The sequence below is a fragment of the Centroberyx gerrardi genome, chromosome 17, assembly GCF_048128805.1.
Source record: "Centroberyx gerrardi isolate f3 chromosome 17, fCenGer3.hap1.cur.20231027, whole genome shotgun sequence".
In the NCBI taxonomy this organism is placed as follows: Eukaryota; Metazoa; Chordata; class Actinopteri; order Beryciformes; family Berycidae; genus Centroberyx; species Centroberyx gerrardi.
In genome coordinates, this window is record NC_136013.1 from 26467438 (window position 1) to 26488005 (window position 20568).

The 20568-nt window shown below is 41.6% G+C and overlaps 1 protein-coding gene across 1 annotated transcript in view; it reads right to left on the reverse strand.

Annotated features, from left to right (window-relative positions):
- Positions 1-20568, reverse strand: part of ccdc88c (coiled-coil and HOOK domain protein 88C) — a 51491-nt gene that overhangs the window by 18336 nt on the left and 12587 nt on the right. Inside the window, exons 4-21 of the mRNA XM_078289355.1 lie at positions 17475-17544; positions 15318-15376; positions 14187-14270; positions 13246-13389; positions 12881-13113; positions 11345-11426; positions 9813-9971; positions 8844-8990; positions 7981-8125; positions 7688-7869; positions 7145-7282; positions 6559-6843; positions 4758-5555; positions 4487-4614; positions 4083-4224; positions 3230-3373; positions 1836-1997; positions 689-966 (exon numbers count right to left, since the gene is read on the reverse strand). Of these exons, the coding sequence (XP_078145481.1) occupies positions 689-966; positions 1836-1997; positions 3230-3373; positions 4083-4224; positions 4487-4614; positions 4758-5555; positions 6559-6843; positions 7145-7282; positions 7688-7869; positions 7981-8125; positions 8844-8990; positions 9813-9971; positions 11345-11426; positions 12881-13113; positions 13246-13389; positions 14187-14270; positions 15318-15376; positions 17475-17544 (3380 nt within the window). The remainder of the gene's footprint in view (positions 1-688; positions 967-1835; positions 1998-3229; positions 3374-4082; positions 4225-4486; positions 4615-4757; positions 5556-6558; positions 6844-7144; positions 7283-7687; positions 7870-7980; positions 8126-8843; positions 8991-9812; positions 9972-11344; positions 11427-12880; positions 13114-13245; positions 13390-14186; positions 14271-15317; positions 15377-17474; positions 17545-20568) is intronic.

The following is a 20568-nucleotide window of genomic DNA, read 5'->3' on the forward strand; positions in this document are numbered from 1 at the left end:
AGTCTTAAGGGAATAGTTTATCCCCAAATTAAAATTCAGAGCAATTTAGCCCCCGTAGTTCCATCTCAGCCTTCTCCCAAACTACTTAAATTAACAGGGCCATCTTTATACAGCTTAAAAAAAACCACACATAAAATGTCCACACACCTCATGCAGTATAATCCAGGTGTTGTGTAACCAAATAATTGCACTGTGGGTCCAAAAGTCCACTATTTACCTCACTATCTCCTATATTTTCCCCACTGACAATACTCTGGTCATGCACACAATACGGTGCACTGGCAGAAGACTGCTTGCTACTGTAGGGTTTGCGTGTGACCAGAGCATTGCATTATATGCTATGTAGAAGCTAGATAATGAACACACTAGTCAACTTGATAACAAAACTTTACCGTTGTTGTCACAATCGACCAGCAGACTGTACACTTAATCAAAATAATGGCATTTATAGTCCATTTCCGGGCTAAGGTTGTTAAATACTCAGAATTCTTCTTACATTTATGTTAGCCATTCCTCTTGCCTTGTATTTTCTAGGACCGACTGAATGAGTGAACCACACAGAATCCACATTAAATATGTATGCTGCAAATGAACAAACAAAATAATCCCTGAACCTTGGTGACATTAGGATCATCACAGGACCTTTAGCTTTATAGTTAGGGTTTATGCGCGTGTGTTATGGACTTACTTGCTGTGCAGCGTCCTGTGCTCGCTCTCTAGCGCCCTCTGCTTGCCTTTCAGCGTGGCGTGTTGACTGATCAGCTGCTCGTACTCATGCGCCTGCCTCTCATGCACGCTGAGCAGGCGCTCATGGTCGTTGAGCACGCTTTCTCGGCCTCGCTTCGCCTCCTCGCGCTGCCGCTGCCACGACTCCGCCTCCGTCTCCAAGGCAGCCACCTGGCCCTGCAGCACGGCATTCTGGGCCATGAGAGAGGCACTCTGGGAAGAGAGCGTGGAGTGCTCCACCTAAAAGACAGGACTCAATAGTTAAAATATATCAGCAGAAAGGGGAATATATTACAAATGTTGTTTTATTCCTACTGATTAGTCCAGTTTTTCAGTATTTATTGCAGCCAAAAACACTTTACTTTACCCAATTTTGTCTGTATGGCACAGAGTTTCCGTTATATACATTTTGCAGTGGCGGCCCGCCGCTGCAAAATTATTGCTGCCGCTGCTTCAGAATTTTATGAAATGTCATGAAGTCGCAATTACACAACTCTGCAGAGGGCTTTTAATTTGAAACAACGGATACAGGAGTGGCGACACCCGGCCAAGGCGAGAGGGAGAGAGAGAAAAAGAAAGAGAAGAGAGAGAAAGGTAGATTTAACTAGCTAACGTTAAGTTAGATAGATTTTACATTCGCAATGTATTCTCTATTGATGTTCATGGCCAACTAATTATTATGAATATTAATAATATATCGTGAAATAATGTTCCAGCTAACGTTAGCTAGGTAACGTTAACGTTAATGTTAGCGGACTCAGTGAATCATAATACCGGTAACGTTACTTCAAAAGAAAAATTAAAGAAAAATTAAGTGCTCTCAGCCAGGCTGCAAACTTTGCCACTGAGGCTAATATACAGTGCCCTCTGTAAGTAGTGGGTCAAAGAGGCATTATGTATGAATAAATATGTTGTTGTAAATATGTCAATAAATATGTTCTAAAGTTTGTTTTGCAGTCAAGTGTCACTTTATTTCACATTTTTTAATTACCTATTGATATTCACTCCGACAGCCGGCGTACTACGCGCGCGCACCACCCAGGTACAACAAAACCATTTCCCCCCGCTGCTAAAAAAAATCCTAGAGGAAACACTGCTGTATGGTATACCTGTAGTTTTGCCGTTTGTGTGTGTAAGGCTGTATTCTGTTCCTGCAGGGTGGTAGTGTGTCGTTGCAGCGCCACCATCTGGTTGTTAAGGGAACCGTTCTGGTTCTCCAGTTGTTTTAGCTGCTCCTTCAATAAACTGCTCTCTGTCTGCAGGGAGGCATTCTGGGTAAAAAAACATGAAAACAAAGATTAAAAAAAACAAAGATTAAAAAAAACAAAGATCAATCACTCAACATTGAGAGGGAATACCAACCTATCAATCCTATAATAGAGGTGCTCCAATGACAGTGGATAAGATGAAACATTAATTATTAACATGAATTATCACTGACTGCGTTTACATGGACTTGAGTATCCCGGTTATGAGGCTTATCCCGGTTTTGATCATATTCGGGATATGGCGTTTACATGGAACACAGAGAAATCTGGTTATTCATATCCCCGTATACATGATAAATACTAGTATCCCGGTTACTGACTACTGCATGCTATTTGCGCAGGCGCCTGTGACGTTTACAACACAAACCGGCAATTTTGAAATCTTTAAACTGATACCCCTCTGTAACGGTTAACCTTAAATTAATTTGACTGTTTTGTTTTGATGTTTGGCCACGTAGTAATGTTTCTTTAGTATTTTCCACCGTGAGCTGACTTGCTCCACTGTACGTGTTGGGAAACCGGCGTACTGTAGTCTGTATACTACAGACTTGAATAGGTCAGCATTTCGATGCTTTCTCCCATCTAAACTGCCAAGTATATTTAATTCTTTCATCACCGAAAGACAAAGCTCCATCTCCTCATCGCTCCAGAAGTGAGACGCTCTCATTGCCGCCATTGTTTGTGTTTTCTGTCACTTGGCTGAAGCCGCGCCTGCGCAGGTAGTCGGCAGCGGTCAGAAACCGGGATAAGATGTATACATGCAACAGTATCCCGGTTTCTTTCGGAGTACTCCAGCTAGCATAATCGGGTTTCTCAAAACCGGGATAAGGGCTTATCCAGGTTTCTGATGATGTTTACATGCGCAAACACAAAAACGGGATACTTCAAAAACCCTTTCAATAACCATTCAATAACCGGGATACTCAAGTCCATGTAAACGCAGTCAATATGATACAGTAAAGTAAAATAGAATATAAATGAGAATAGAGCAAATAGGGGGTATTTAACATTAACCCATCAATTTAAACACTAGAACAAATTAAGTATATAAGTATAGTAAGTATGAAAATATATGAATTACATGTAGGCAGGGTGTGCAAAAATAGCAGCAGTAGAACATACTGAGAGAATGGTTGAATATACTGTATGTACTACTTAAATCTAAAGATATATCCAATATATAATAAATCAGAAATTTTGAGAAATATGAGAAATGCACTGTCGGAAAATCTTACATTCTTCTCCACATCAATGAGATGATCTTTGAGTTGTAGTAACTCAGTGGTGGCTGACCCTTGACCCCGGTCTCGCCTTGAGGGCTGCTGGGAGTTCTCTTCCACCTCCTGTTGCTGACGCAGGGCAGACACCTTCTGACGAGCCTGTAGCAGAAGAACAAACTCATTACAACACACTTAGCAATACAACAACACAATATTAATATGATGTGATGGCACGTTTAAATAATCAACAATATGTAAAAACAATTTAATCACACAAATTTTTAGCTTCTGTACAATGTTTTTTAACCTGTAGATACAGATTAAAAAACATTGTACAGAAGCTAAAGATTTGTGTGTGCCTGTCTGTGTTAAAGGTCACCGTAAAAATCTAAATTACAAAACACTAGGATTGGAGCTGTTTCGAGAAATTCAGTCTTTTTCTGCCCTTTTTGGAACTCTAACAACCAGACCCCATTCACTTCTACTGTTTGTAAGAAGGCCAAGATGCAACAGTGGCCGCTAACTCGCTGTGTGTTTGGTGCTCGTACAAACTTCAATGGAGTTTCCACTGCCATGGGCTGAGTAGAAAATTAATCTTCATTTTTAGGGCGAACTGTTCCTCACATTCCATCACATTAGCCAGTTTGTGTGATAACATTGTGTTTTAGTTTTTTTCCCCCAGATTGATGTTGATTGATTTGATGAGTCCAAATCTCCACGATAACAGAAAATCCAGTAAAGTGGGGAAAATTCGTTTTCAGGACATTCGTTTTCAGGACAGGAAAAGCGTTCATTTCAGGGTGAGGGGTGTGGATTGTGTGTGTGTGTGTGTGTGTGTGTGTGTCTATGTGTATGTGTGTCTCCTTACAGTGGTTAACTCTGTGCGTAGTGTAGCGTTGAGTGTGCTGCTCTCCTCTAGTTTCTGCTCCAGACTGGAGATTTTCTCCTCTTTAATCTTCATAGTCTGTTGGACCGTTTCCTCCAGCCGAGACTCCAACAGCCTGTACCTACTGACACACACACAAAATAAATCAACAATAAATAAATTAATAATACTCAATCAGTAAGTCAATAAATTATCCATTCATCCACTGTTTGATTAACAACCTCAAAATGATTTTAATTTGATCAACAGCCTTAAAATGTGTCTAATATATCAATATGTGGTGTCAGTGTTAGGCCCAATATCATAATATGAATATAATTGACAAATACATGCTAATATATTTTCTGTAGGCTCTGTGTGTGTGTGTGTGTGTGTGTGTGTGTTACCTGTCCTCCAGTGTGTGTTCTTGCTGCAGCAGTCTCTCTCTGTTCAGTCCGACCTTCTCCAGTTCTTCATTCAGTCTCTCCAACTCAACACTGTGCTGCTGGACACTGAGCTTCTCTGACACCAACTCCTGCACACACAAAGCTCCGTGTTACACAACTGGGAATGGGTCTTATAGTCATTCATTATCATTATGGTAACTCTGACCAAATTCTGAATCCCTGGGTCATCTGCATTTCCACACAGCTGAACAGTCCAACCGTTTCTCCTTACCTCTCTCAGAGTAGCCAATGCCCTCTTGTCAATAGTCGCCTGCTTCTGAAGCTCCTTGTTCTCCCTCTCCAACTCCTTGCCTTTGACGGCCACTTCCTTCAGCCTATCCACTTCCTTACTCAGAGCCCCGCCCTCCTTCTCCAGCGTGGCCAGTCGCATGGCTTTCTCCTCCAAATCCGCCTCTTTAGCCTCCAGCTGCGTTCTGATGCGCCAGCTCTCCTTCTCCAGGTGTTTCCTGTCCTTCTCTGACTGGTCCAGGTCGAGTTGGAGCTTCCTCCTCTCCTCCTCGCCCTCCTCCCTCCTCCTCCTCTCCTCCTTCAGTTCGTCCACCTCCCGCCGCAGCTCCTCCTCTCTGCCCCGCGTCTCCCGCCTCTCCCTCTCCGCCTCCTCCCGTTCCTCTCTGCTCCGCTCTCTTTCCTCCTCCAGGCGGTGTTTCTCCTGATTCAGAGCGGCCGCGTTCAACTCCAGCCTCTCCGCCCGCTTCCTCTCCCCTCGCGCCTCCTCTCTGGCATCCTCCAGCCTTCTCTGCAGCTCCTCTCTCTCCCTCTGCGCCTCCCTGTGCTCCTCCTGCAGGGCGGCCAGGCGGGAGGCCGAGGAGCGCAGGTTTTCCAGGGAGCAGCGCAGGTCTAGGTTCTCCTTTGTCAGCAGGTTGTTCTCCTCCTCGCGCCTCCCGAGCCGCTGGAGCTCCCGCCGGGCCTCCTCCGCCTCCCGCTTCAGCCTGCGCACCTCCTGCTCCAGGGAGGACGCCTCCTTCTCCAGAGCCTCCGACCGCTCACTGGACGCACGCAGAGACGCAACCTAGAGGTGAAACAGACGAGAGTTATATTTATAATTTAGTCCTCCCCAAGATTTACACATAAGCCCAAAAAGGTAACACTTTACATTAAGTTCAGCTAATTCATTAACTAATGTTAACTAATGCATTTACTAACATGAACTAAACATGAATTACAACATTAACAAAGATTAGTTATTAGTTAATATGTTATGTAATGTTAAATGTACATGAACAATCGCATCAATTAATGTTGATATACATGTTTGTTAATGTTACCTAACGTGTTTGCTAACATGAATTAAGCATGAACAGTGACATTAACAAAGATGAGTTCATATTACATGCACAATAAACATTGCATTTAGTAATGTTGTTCTACATGTTTGTTAATGCCAATGTATTAAATTGAAACCCTAACTCTTCATGTATTATTTAAACATATCCTGACATTAACTACAGTGATTAAGTCACAATAAGCATTACCTAACATGAATAGAGTGTTATTCATGTAATTCGGTAACACTGTTGTAAAGTGTAAACTCTTCATGTATTACCTAAACATATCCTGGCATTAACTAAGTAATAAGTAATGTTTGCTAATGCCACTGTTCATTAATTCATGTTAGTAAACGCATTAGTTAACATTATTAACAAACATGTATATGCAGTTGTTCATGTGCATTTAACATTAACTAATCTTTGTTAATGGTATTCATGTTTAATTCATGTTAGTAAATGCATTAGTCAATGAACACACCAAAAAAAAGCAAAAAAGAGTTTTTCTGATTTCCTGTTACTCCACCACATTTAAAAAACAAGGTAAAATAAAAATTTTAAAGGAATGAAGACAGAGCAGAACAGTAGAGAACAGTAGAGTAGTCAAGTAGAGTACAGCACAGCAGAGTAGAGTATATAATGGTAGAATACAACACAGTACAGTATAGCAAGCCTACTTTTTTCCTAGCATTTTGAGATTTGTTTGTGATGCATTACAAATAAAATGCATTATATTATTATTATTACCTCTCTCTTCAGAGCATCTCTGCTCCTCTCCAGCCTCCCCGTCTCTCTTTCCGCCTCCTCGCATCGTCCCGCCTTCTCCCTCAGCCTCTCTGCCTCCTCACTGGCTAGTTTCAGCTGGGTTTCCAGGCTGGCCAATCGCGAGCCGCCGTCGGTGATGTTCTGGTGCAGCTGGCGGTTCTCTGCCTCCACCTCCCGGACTCTCGCTTCGCTGTTGGACTGAGCGCGCTCGCGCAGAGACCCCACCGCATCCGACAGGTGCTGCCGCTCGCTCTCCAACTCTGAAATCTGATTGGACGAGACAAAGCAGAATTGAGAGTTAAAAAACGACTTTGGATGTCTGGGCTTCAGAGTACAGTAGGGGAGAATAGAGTAAAGTACAGTAGAGTAAAGTACAATAGAGTACAGTGGAGTAGAGTACAGTATAGTGCAGTAGAGTACAACCGAGTAGAGACATAGTAGTAGATACAATTTGGTCTCTTATTTCATTTTAACTTGCAAATGTCTAAAAGAGTTTTAACTTAACTTGACACACCCTCAAAACAGAAAGTGTGTGTATTGTTTATGCGTGTGTGTGTGTGTTAGCTACCTGTCTGTCTTTCTCGGCCTTCAGAGTGTGTATTTCTCTCTCCAGACACTGTTTCTCCTTCAGAAGCTCCTCCCCCAGAGACTCCATGTCCTGATTGGTCAGTCTCTCCTGGTCCAATAAACCCTGAAGTCGCTCCAGCTAACAAACAAACAACAAAAAAATGGATGAACGAAGGAATAAACAAACAAATGAATGGACAGAGATCAACTGTTGCGAAAGATACAGTGTATAATGTATTTTCACATCCTTTTCATAAGTGTAGCCATCTTCAAAGCCCAAACGGAACAGATATTTGTAGTCCTCAGTTCTGATTGGCTGAGCCACCTCTTAGCTGTTCTAAAATAACTGTAAAGCATGGCACTTTGTGGCTTATTGCTGAAATATAATGGTCCGGTCACACGATGGATGATGTGACACTGCCACATTTTGAGATTCCTCCATGTTGGATTTTGTTTCACAGCTGGAAATTATGTTTTTTTTTTGCCCTCTCAATAGAAGTGAATGAGAGGTGAAGCAAATTTTGGCGATGTGACCGCCTCCTACCTTCGTGCTGAGGCCTTGGTTCTCCCTGTCCAGCTCCTGGGTGTGGAGCTGCTGCTCCTGCAGGAGGTGCTTCTCCTCTCTCAGTCTCTCTATGGAGGACTGCAGCTCCCGGTTCTCCTTCTCCAGCTTCAACACCCGGCTGGAAACACACTCGTTCAGCTCGTGCACCAACGACTTGCGAGCTGCAACGCCGAAAAATACTTCAGTTAGGACGGACGAGAGGATGGTACCCCCGGACACGCACTCACATCCATAGATAGAACAGAATAGAAGAGAACAGAGTGATGTCGTACTCTCTGTGTTGTCGTGGTTCTTGGACAGCTGCTCCAGCTCCCAGCCCAGATGAGCCGATTCATTCATACTCTGCTTCTGTCCGATCTCCAGCAGCATGTTCTCCTCCACCAGCTCCTCCAGCCTCCGACGCTCACTGTCCCTCTCCTGGACACCACACACACACACACACACACACACACACACACACACACACACACACACACACACACCACACAGACCGATATGAGCAGCTAGACAGACACATCTACCATTTTCATGCCAGAAAATTCCAAAACTCTTCATCTAAAGAATGAATTTCATGTGTCACAGACTACATCACATATGTTAATAGACTTAGTGAATTTAACCCAACCCTGAGTTCTATGAGTTTAAGCTGTGATGACAGCGGTGCGTACCAGTCTTGATATCATCATGGTCCATATCAGGTTTTGACTGATATCAGTTTTTGAAGGCCGATGCCAATATTGATACATTTGAATTGAAGCTGCCAATAGCCATTTGTTTGTGGCGCCATTCAAAATCTTTCAATTTGACCATTTTCATGCCAAAAGAAATAAAAAAAATGACAAGTAATCAGTGTTTCTCCCAGAATTCTATTCTTGTCAGGGTGGAAAAACCTCTGAAACAGCATTTAGACCATCATGGGACAATAAAGCTCACCATTGAAACCCACAATAATAATAACAACATACTTTTGCATACTCAATTCTGCAATAAACATATAATCAATCAAACTGCATCATATCCATCAAATCAGAGGTGGACCACACTGGCTGGACCAGATCAGATTTTAATAATAGGACAATATTGGCCTGATATATTGGTTTAACCCTAATAGATAAATAGCTAGATAGATTATTACCATTTCCAGGTCGTGTATTTTCGCCCGCAGTAACAGGTTGTCTTTCTCCAGTGTGTGCAGTTTGTCACAGCGCCCCCTGGAGGCCGACAGCTGCTCCTCCAACAGCACCTTCGTCTCCATCAGAGTCAGGTTGTCGTCGCGAAGCTCCTGGACGGACACACACACACACACATTGAGTGGCCTGCCACTGCCAGCTGCCAAGTCAGTCTGGCTTCATATTGTGTTTGTGTCTCCACTGTCAGCTGAAAGCTTTATGCATTTCACCTCAGCACTGGGTTTTACTCTAGAAAGTGCTCGTTTTCTGTCTGTTTTAGTAGATTGACGTTCGTATTAGAGGTTCATAAGGATACCAAAATCATGCTTGTGATCATGTAAGTGTTAATATAGACTATACAGTGGTTATTAAATATGTATAGTAAGAGGATGATTAGATTAGATGTAATCGGGTCGTAGGATGCAGCAAAGACAAATAGCATATAATTAAGAAGAATAGAGAAAAGTATTAAACACAACACAAGAACATATTAAATAGAAATATGTGAATGAAAAGTATTTAAGTATATGAATTACAGCATGCATGCAGGGTGTGCAAAATGTAGAACATACTGACACAAAAATGAATGAAAAACATGAACGATATGAAAATATACCAAAACTATAAAAATCTATGCAGTATGGAAATAACCTAAAATTTTTAGAAGTGTCAAGTTATATGCAATGTACAATAAATGAAAAAAATATGAGAATGCGTATACATAAAATACATAAAATGTGAATTACAGCATATATACAGGATGAGCAAAAGTGTGTTGTATTTGCATTAGCAGCTCAACAGAAGGCTACACGTGTATACAGAAAGTGTATAGATGTGCACTGTAAAAAATATGAAACTTTAGTTATAGTTATAGTTGTGTTCAGTGGAATAAAACTGTAACTGTAGTTATGTGTGGTGCCAAGTTCTGGTTGCACCTCTACTCTGGTCTTGTAGAAGTGAACGTCGTTGAGTTTCTCTTTGCATCTGGTCAGTTCCGTCTCCAGTCGGTCGACCCGGGTGGCTCGTTCCCTCAGCGAGTCCACCTCGTCTCTGTAGACCCGCACCGAGCGAGCCTCGCAAGACAGAGACTGGTTCTGCACCACACACACACACACACACACACACACACACAATACATGCACACATTTGTATTACTATACTTGTACTATCACTTGCCATCCACTACATTCATTCCCCAACCTCTAACCCTAACTTAAACCAAATACTAACTTGAATCTACATGGAGGAAGAGAAAATACACACACTTTCTATTTTCACAATGTCTGAAGTTAGTTAAATTTAAGACCTTTTTCATGCCAGTTATAATGAAACATGAGACCAATTTTGTGACTAAAATAAACGTGCAAATGAAAACAACTGTAGACTCAGAATTTAGGTCTGTGTGACTGAGCTGATTTCCCACCAGAAAAACAGCAGCCCAAGAAATCACAACATTTTTAAGATCTCTGAAACTGAATTTTAAACTTATAATACCGTAGTTGACTGTATTCAAACACAATTTCAGGTCTTGGTGTTAGATAATATAATTTAAGACATTTCAGACCCGCACTATGTGTATTGTTTTGTTCATCAATTAAGACAGCCAGGTCGCCATTGTAAATAAGAATTTGTTCTTAATGACTTGCCTGGTTAAATAAAGGTTAAATAAAAATAAAATAAATAAAAAGACAAGTTAAAAAGGTAGACCAGTCATTAATCTAAAGGTAAATAAAAGAGCAAAAACCCCAAAATGTGGGGCTGGAGATATTTTTCTCAGTCTGTTTTCCTTCATTTTCTCTCCATATTATCTGAGAAGGACTGTGGTTGAGGGGATGTGAACAGTGTTGGTTGGTAACACGTTGGTAATATAATTCATTTTCCCAGCAGTAAGTAGTGTAATGAATTAATGTTTCAATTTCAGTAACAACAATACAGTTGCCAGTCAAAAAGTAAGGCATTACCCCCTCATCATCCCCTCTAAATATGAGACTGAAGTTGAAAACTATGATTAGCCTCATCCCGGATTCTTTTTCCTCATAATTAGCCAGCATCCTTTGACAACGAGCTTAGAGAACTTTCCTGATCGTTCACAGGAAAGGAAACTGACTGATCCAGATTTTTTAAGCTGAGAGAAGATACATTCAACTCAAAATACATATCAAAGCTGCATTTCCATTAGTATTAACAGGTCATTTATCCTCAATAATTCCTCTGTAATGTTACTTTGAGAACCTTTTTACAGCAAAACAAACCCTCGCACAATACAAGATCATCTGTACAATCACCACAGACTAGGAACGACTCGGCCCCGATCTGGAAAATCAGTTGTGATGCCAAATCATGTCGAGAATCAGGCTAAAAGTCGTGTGACGTGTCCCCAGAACATGCAGTCCAGTGTGATATATCCCCATGATATATCATCTAATTAAGCATAACAAACAGTAATGGTAGATAAAGAGGCGCTGACCTCCTGCTTCACTCGCTGCAACTCGTGATCCAGACGCTCCACCTCATGTTTTGAATCCATCAGCTGCTCCGTCTTCTCCTCCCTGCACACACACACACACACAAATAACAGGTTAGCTTCAATTTCAAATTTTACGGTAAGTCGTACCACTGCATCGTCGTCAACCGCACACCCTTGTATGTCTAGATAGGTTGAGTAATTAAAGAGTTTCACTACTAAAACAACTGAGACTGGAGAAACATACAGTAGACTTGCCTTACTATTAACCTCCATTATATCTAGCTAGAAGAAACTAGACAGTGTATCCTGCAGAATGACTTCCAGTTGTGTTTGTTCTGTATAGTGGGAGTTTATAGCTAATCTCCAAATAGATGGATACCCTCTGTGATTACGCAGTAGATTTATCGGAACTAGACAGCGTAATTAGCTATTTTGGCTGTATAATGGTTTCCATTTGCTGCCTGTATTGCCATAGTTTAGCCTTAAAGGACCGCTCCACCAATTTTCAACCTCATCTCTATGTACTTACCGTAAAACTTCAATTAATAGCCCGGGCTTTTATTTGCTTCAAACACTGAACTCAACCGGCCTATATTTGGAACAGGCGTCTATATGGGACAGGCCTTTAATTCCTTTCGCACAAAACTCTTGCTCAGCAAAGATGGGAAATACTATCAAATTGTTTATTTAAACCAGTACCGTATGAATATTACTTGATGTATAAAAATTAGGCTATCGAATAACATATAAATTACGAATCATTCATTTGATCTCGCTCCGAGAGACAGCGCATCTAGGCCAACCTCATGCACTGAGAGAGAGAGAGAGGGAGAGAGAGAGAGCGAGCCCCGGATCAAAAATACCGGTAGCCTACCTACCTACTGTGCCGCCATGGCGATCAGAAATGTGACTGACATTTGAATGCAAGTAAAAAAAAAAATAATCTGCTTCTCAGCGTCAATGGCAACCGGCTTCTAATTGAGACCGGCCTTTATTTGTCCAAACGTGTAGCCACACCCGGCCAGTAAAAGGGACTCAGCGTTTAATTGGGACTCTGCTTTTAATTGAAGTTTTACGGTATATACACCGTTACACTTGTCAGAACAACCTGTATCCATTCTATCTCTATTCATCCTCCAAATCCTACACATGGTGATGCAATCACAGGCCGACCAGTAGCATAGAAGTTTGCCAGGAAACATTTTAATACATTTACCTGTAACTGGAATCTTTGATATGACTTACTATGATGTTACTATGAATTTCAGTCCTAAAGATATATTTAAACCCGAAATAGGTGGGTATTTTTTATTCTGCAAATGAAAAAAAAGGTTGGTAAAATGAGTTTAGGCGGGTTCACCCTCTCCTCCTATGGTTAACTAGACCGGGTAGTATTTCTTTTCCTAGCACTTCACTCTTGCATGATGTTTCTATGGTCACAGGAGTATTGTAAGCATCATCTAAATGAGAGACCATAGCTTCTCAAATACTCAACTTCACCATGGTAAACCCTAGGTATGTATTTCTGATACTCACAGTTCTTGTCTGTATCTGCGGAGTTTGGCCTTGGTGTCGGCCAGCTCCACGGACAGATGCTGTTTCTCCTCTTTGGTCAGGCCGGACACGGTCAGAGCCAGGCCTCCGTTACTCACTCCCACGCCTCCAGAGCCCGGCCCACGCTCCGTGCCGCCCATGCCCAGAGACCTGCACCCTTCCTGGGGCTGCCGACTGGACAGGTAGTCCCTCTCCTGGGTCAGATTCGCGATCGCCTGGAGGAGAGCAGAGTTCATTCTTAAGTTCGCTTTGAATTCTCATTTCTCGGTTAAGCAAGATGCGGGATGCGGAGGACAATATTCTCCCACTAAAAGTGTGTGTGTGTGTGTGTGTGTGTGTCTCAATACCTCATTAGCCTTGTCTCTCTGGTCAATGAGTTGCCGTAGCGACACAGCCATGTTGCGGGACAGAGGGTCCAGCTCTTCCTGCGCTAGCTCTGCTTCTTCCTCCAGCCAGGACAAGTCAAGGACATTCAGCTGGTTATGGGTGACCTGGAACACACACACACACACACACACACACACAGAAAGAAACTCAGTTCAGCCGAGGATCCTCATAGACATTCAGACCCACTGATTCTATGCATCGTAATTCACATAAAACGCTTAGATGGAAACCCAGCTATAGTGGGCCACGAGGATCAAAAGGAGGATGAAAAATACTGTTAGTTACAGCTAAGGCATGGTGATAATTCAATATTACAGTTTATCGTCTTTCAGTGGAATCATATGGTGATGATATGGTGATTTTGGGATATCGTGACACATAATTCTGCTGTCTAAATTGACAAATTCTATTTTAAAAGTCTGACAAAATGAGGTGTGAAACATTTATGGAATAGTTGAAAATGTCAGTTTTCTTTGACATCATGTGATTTTGCATACGTGAGCCATATATATATATATATATATATATATATATATATATATCGATATTGAAAAACACCCTTATGATTATTGTGATACTGATTACAACCATATCACCCACCCACCACCCTAGTTATAGCTGTGTATCAAAATTGTTTCATGACTGCTGAATCACATCAGTGTTAGCAAGCACCAAAAACCAAAGTACTGGATTATTTCTTTGTGTTACCATATTTTCTGTATATTCTTCCAGCTTTGGGAATCTGGAATTAGTCGCTCAACAGATTGTTTTTGAAGGGGGGGGCATTTTTTGTGTTTTTATTTAAAAATCTGGATATCAGTTTGACATTTATTATATATTGTACTGGTTTAATTTTCATTTAGAAGACCCAGGCTGGACTTTAGCCTCAAACTCTACCGACCTCCTGGATGTGAGAGACGATGGCAGCCTGGGTCTCAATGTCCAACAGCTTGATCTTCTCAATCATCTCCTCCTTACGCTCACACTGGAGACAGATACACACACACACACACACACACACACACACACATACACATATGTAGGAAGGAGATAAAAACAGGAAACACATTCAAATTAAAAATGGGTTAAAAATAAAATAAACTCAAATTAAATTAAAAAAAGCATTAACAACACAGGTTAATGGTGGTATTGGCAAAACAGAACGGGAGTGTAGTTTGCTGTAACAGTGGTGTGAGCAGAACAGGACCATGGGAAATGTAGTTTGAGGTCGGGAAATAAAGTTTGTTTGACCGTTACGGAAGAATGGACTATTTTGAACAACATCAATGGCATTTTCCTCTGGCTTTATCCTCTCCCTCCCTCTGTGCTTCCATTGATTCCTCCCTCATATCCCTCTTCTCTGGAACCAGTCAAACCAGCACAGGTAGAGGGAGACAAAAGGAGGGAGGAAAGAAAGAGAGGGAGAGAGAGAGAAATTTGGAGAGAGGCGGGAAGAAACAAAAAGAGCCGCGGGGGAACAAAAAGGGAGAGCTGAGAGGGAAAAGAAAGATAGGAGATAGTGGAAAATTAAGAGCTGAACGAACAAATACATAGGGAGAGAGAGAGAGAGAGAGAGAGCACCTGATCCCCCTCCCAGAAGACTCGCCCCTCCCCTCTGCTCCAGGTAACTCGGTTAACTCTTTGCTGACCACAGCTGACTAGTTGATCTACAGCTTAATTACAGGATTCCCATGACTTTTCCATGACTTTTCCACAACTAAAAATGCCCTAAAAATGCTTTTCCTTCCTGGTTTGTTAATGTTGTTTTTCAGCCTGCTTTCCACTCCAGTCGGGCTGAAAAAGCATCATCTAATGCGATGAATGCGTGATTCAAGTTGGAACATACATTCTGCTATATTCCTGTAAAGTGACCCATTTGTCTTTCTTTTTTTTTTTTTTCCCATGGTGCCCCACCCATATCCAGTCCCACCCTGCCTCTTATCAGCAGGCTTATAGAAAGGCTGTGCTCAGACATGCAAAACTAAACAGACTGAAATGCACTTCCTGGGGTGTGTGTATGTGTGTGTGTTACCTGGACAGCACAGCCTAGTATCAGCAGCAACAGTCTTCTCAGCTCCTCCATGCTCTTAGCTGGGGAGGGGAGGGTGGGGTGGGGGGACAACACACACATGTATATCAGAATATAGCATATAACACACACACACACACACACACACACACACACACACACACACACACTCAACTGACAAACGGATTAAAGCCCATGACATTGTGAGCACATAAGAAGAAGAAGAAGAAGAAGAAGAAGAATCTTTTTGTACAGAACTTTTTGGAACAGAGTTTACAAAGTGCTTTCACAATCAAATAAAAGCAATCATGATACCCTTAAAAATTAAAACTAGGAAAAACAAGAAGGGGCCACAAGATAAAAGGGTAATAATAGAGAGTAAAAAAATAATATAATAGTAAACCAATTAATTATTTATTATCAAAAATTATTACAAATGATTTGTTAAGTGTTATTTGTCAAAACAGCACGGTTTTGAAATCTGCAATGATGCAGTCAATCCGGACACTTTCAAACTGTCCACCAGCAGTTCTGCAACACTGACACAGAAACTAGACATAGATAGATAGAATATAGACTCAGTCTCATTACACAACATACAGTAGTATCACTGGCCTGCACAGACACTGGACACTCTGGAGAGTTTACTCCTTAGTTTGTCCAGGTGAGAACAATGCCATTTGAACTCTGGTGGCACTAAGACAACTGAAAATGTGAGTCTCAGTCCTCTAACAAGAGAACTGCGGTGTGGTTTGTTAGGGGTGAGAACGTAATACCAACCAACTACAAGAAACAACCCCAAAACACAAAGGACTATGGGTACAAGGAGACAGATGTTGACATCTGACAGTCACAGTTCCTCATGCTTGGAAAGTCTAGAATAATAAAATATTCAGCTATTTCTTCATGTGTTCTTAACTGGTGTGGAGAACAGAGAAGATAAATTACAGCAAAGACAGCAGACAAGTCCATCATGTTGAGCTAAAGTTACAGTGACTGGAATCAGATTTGTTTTGACTCCCCCACTGCCAAATCACTAACTGGCAGGATGACAGGTTGCCAAAACCCTGGTTCACATGTAATTGGGCACAAAAATGCAACAAAGTCAACCTTTCCACTAAGGTTCAGACCAAATAAAACAAATTGCAGGTGTGATCGCACCCTTAGATTATACTGTTTCTGTCAGTGTCAGCACCCTATTTTTGCTTAGGCAATGGGCCACACTATGAAAAGTGCATGTATTCCTTTGTTAGAGGCTATATCAAAGTTAATTGTGTAACAGGTACATAACACTAGAGGCAATATCAACAAAAAAAATCATTACTGACAAAACTGTCAGTTACTGAACTGACTTAGTCGGGCAGAAATGTTCAAAGTTTGAGTTTATTGACCATACTGAAATCAGGCTTCTCTCTGATTGGTCAACATGTTATCTAGATAAGAACCACCATTGGCTGACACACTGATCCTAGAAGAAGTGATCCAGGAAGTAGCATGCAAAACTACTAGTCAGACAGACAGACAGCTAGCAGCAGAAAATAAGGAAAGGTCAAGTAGCAATATAAAACTAGGAGTAGAAAACAAGGGGTCAAGCAGCAGTATAAATCAAATAGTAGTAAATCAAATCAAATCAAATCAAATCAAATAGGAGTAGAAAATAATGTTGAGACTGATGTCAAAACAGCTGATGTGTGTTGTGCTTTTACAATCTCACGATCACAGGTCAATGACCCCTAACACACACACACACACACACACGCACACACACTCTATCTCCCCCCCAGGACTCACCATCACAGCCTGCTTCTTAAGGTGAGATTTAAAATAATAACCTGACTTTTCACCCAGTAGTTCTCAGCATTCCCATCAAGACACAAAAATCCAAGTACATCCAATAAGATACACTCTGGAAAATGTCCCATAAGGCCTTGTATGTTCCTAAAAGTAGGGGTAACATCATGAACGGCCCAGAATGTATGATAAATTGACATGATCCATAACCAATTGGATTAAATAGTAATGTGTTTCTTTTTTCTTTGACCTTCTTTTTCTTGCTTTAGGCCTCTCTCTGATGACAGCTCACAGTCATCAATAACATTCAGAAGTTAGTAGTTGCAGCAAGAATGAGTGTGTGTGTGTGTGTGTGTGTGTGTGTGTTACCTGATAGTGGATCCTTGGCGATGCAGAGGATGTTGGGAAGGGACATGACTATTAGCTGCTGCAGGTTCTCCTGTAGGGGGGCAGAGAGACAGAGAGCATATACATTTCAATTTTTGATCAAATGTTGAATAGATATTGATATGGCCTCCTGCATCAATACTGAAAACCAGTGGAGGATTACCACTTTAAGTTGCAGTTCTATAAGTATTGTCAGTCTATCATGGCCTGTAGTGACACACATTGGCAGTTTTTGAGGAAGCAGAGAGCTGATATCTGCAGGCTCTGTTCGTGTTTTTACAAAAGCCGCTCAGCCTTGATCACAACACTTTTGGTTGAAATGTATCAAAGTCCAACCACCAGGTGACCCAGACTAGTGTGTGTGTGTGTGTGTGTGTGTGTGTGTGTGTAGGCTGACAGCCAACAGGAAACACCCTGCTGTCAACAAAGAAAGGGTGTGTGTGTGTGTGTGTGTGTGTGTGTGTGTGTGTGTGTGTGTGTGTCAGGAAAGGAACGGCCCACTAGGAGGGAATGCTTTCCATTCCAGAATGTCCTCTCCTGTCTCCCAAACACACCTGACTGTCTAGAGGGGGTGAGGAAGGGGACAAACAGAGGGCTTAAAGACCTTGTATGGCAGCAAAAAAGGGACATTTTTCACGCTTATGCAAGATCAAGGCAAACAGCAAAACATTTAACAGATTGCAAACCATATCCGTGTTTTCCTCCGAGTATTTTCAAGCCAATTATGATGCATTGTATTCGCCTTACACATTAACTAGAGAAGCTGATGCATTGGTTAGTACTGGGAGAAGCAGCAGTGCAGTTGTAGTCTCTGTATCAAAACATCCTATATCTCCTCCAAAGCAAGTAGACTATATTATGGGATGTGTGAACGTGGAAGGAGGCAAGGAATGAGGAAACATGGGAAGGAAGAAATTAGGTTTGGGAGGAGACAAGTTGATGACCTCCGGCTGAGGAGAAGGGAAACGTACTAGTGAGTTTGAGTGCGTGTGTGCGTGTGCATGTGTGTGTAGGTGTGTGTGTGTTACAGAGTGTATTATTCCAGCCCGGCCCTTCCCTGCTGACAGTCACTTCCCTCCTCCCAAAGCAACCAGATAAAACACACACACACACACACACACACACACACACGCACCTGCAAACAAACTCATACAAACCATCCCACAATAGAGAATGGTATCAGGGCGCTCCATCTCCTCCCGTTTTCTTTGTTTTGATGTGTTTATCACTATTAAAATGAGAGACATTTAAATGAGATTTGAATGCCAACTGCCATTGAAAGGATAATACCTGCTGAAATAAATGATGATGTTCAAGACAGTCCAAAAACAGTAAATTGTAACTTATTTGGAGGTGCTATCTAACTGACCAATGAATTAATATCTTATTGATGTCTTATTGTCTTATTTTATTCCCCTTGCTTTCTGCCTCGACTAAATATCACATCAATATAAAGAATCTGAATAGCTCTATCTAATATCATATTTGCATTAAACTTAAAAGTAAAGCTGTCATTACACGTGAAAAATCAAGACCTCTAATACCTATATTTAAGAAGTTTTAACACTTTTTAAGACCTTAAATTGAAATAATTTCAGACTTTTTCAGACTCTGTAAGGACCTGCAGATGTTCTGATAAAGAAGGCAAGTCTTAAATATGCTGTCATTTGATCAAAGTCACGACTTCATGATGATATGAGGCTCTGGTCTAGAGCGTCATCTGCTAACCAAGCATATACACAGGCACTATCCACTTACACACACACACCTGAGCTGGAAGAACAGCTTTGAGGCAATGTGTGTGTGTGTATGTGTGTGTTTTGCATCAGAGGTGGGGTATTACCTGCAGATATTGTTACACTGCCCTATACACCAGGAGGTAAACTGATAGCCAGTCTCTCTCTCTCTTTCTCTCTCTCTCCCTCTCTCTCTCTCTCACACACACACTGTACTGTGTGAATAAAACATGTGAGCTGGCTACCAGATGTCTTTAAGGGACAGAGAATTCAGCTGAAGCACACTCTTGATCTGGAAGCTTTTCCACCGGGCTTTGGTCTGCTTCACACACACACACACACACACACACACACACACACACACACACACACACACACACACACAACAGCCGAGGTTAAAAATAACCATTCAGTAAACACTAACCATACATTGAGACAGGACATGAGGTGAAATATTGCATGAGTGTGATTGCTGGACTTGAAAAATAAGCAATGAAACCTGTGTAATGACATGTGGTTTAGGTTGATATCTTTCTATAGCCTGTGGTTTAGGTTGTAAATACTAAGGGGGGGGATTTACAGGCACCTGGATAGAGTCCTGCTTGAAGCTGATTGGCTGTCGCTTTACTAAGTTTAGCTCATGTGTATCATATAATGAATCAATGAATGCTGTCTGGGTTGCCGTTTCCACTCGGACTAAGGATTAGGGCTTTAATGCCACTGGTAAGGTTGGTGGCTACTAACTGGCTCTCCATTATAGATGAGACAGATAGATTTACACTCCTCTCTCCCTGGCTAATACCAGCTGTATTCACAACTTGCCTTGTGAATCATACTCGGTGTGGGAAACCCTACCTGGAAGACAGCAAAGCAGATGGAAAGAGAGGAAAAGTCAACCAGTCTTTGGACAACATTTTTTTAAATGTATAAAAATTATCCTTTTATATCCATTTATATTGTCGAGTGAGGAGCAGAGCTGGTTAGCAGCAGGTCCAAAACAAAAGCTACAGCAACTGGATCGAAGGGAACATATGGATGATGGATGATGCTGATCCATATATTTAGCTAATGTTAGCCGTCTTGGCTAATGTTGGCTACTTCATGCTGTTAGTGTTATATTTATTTCCAAACCACTGCGGTCTACTTCTTACTGTCACCAAATCTTTAGTATTGGTAATATGCTAACATTATGCTTTATATTGCTAGTGGCGCTTCTTCGAAAATCAGGCTGTTCATGTTAGCAACATAACGTATGTTAACAGCATGAAGTAGCTGACTGCTAACACTAGCTAAAGTTCTGGATCAACATCATGGATGTTTCCTTCAATCCATTTTGGGTG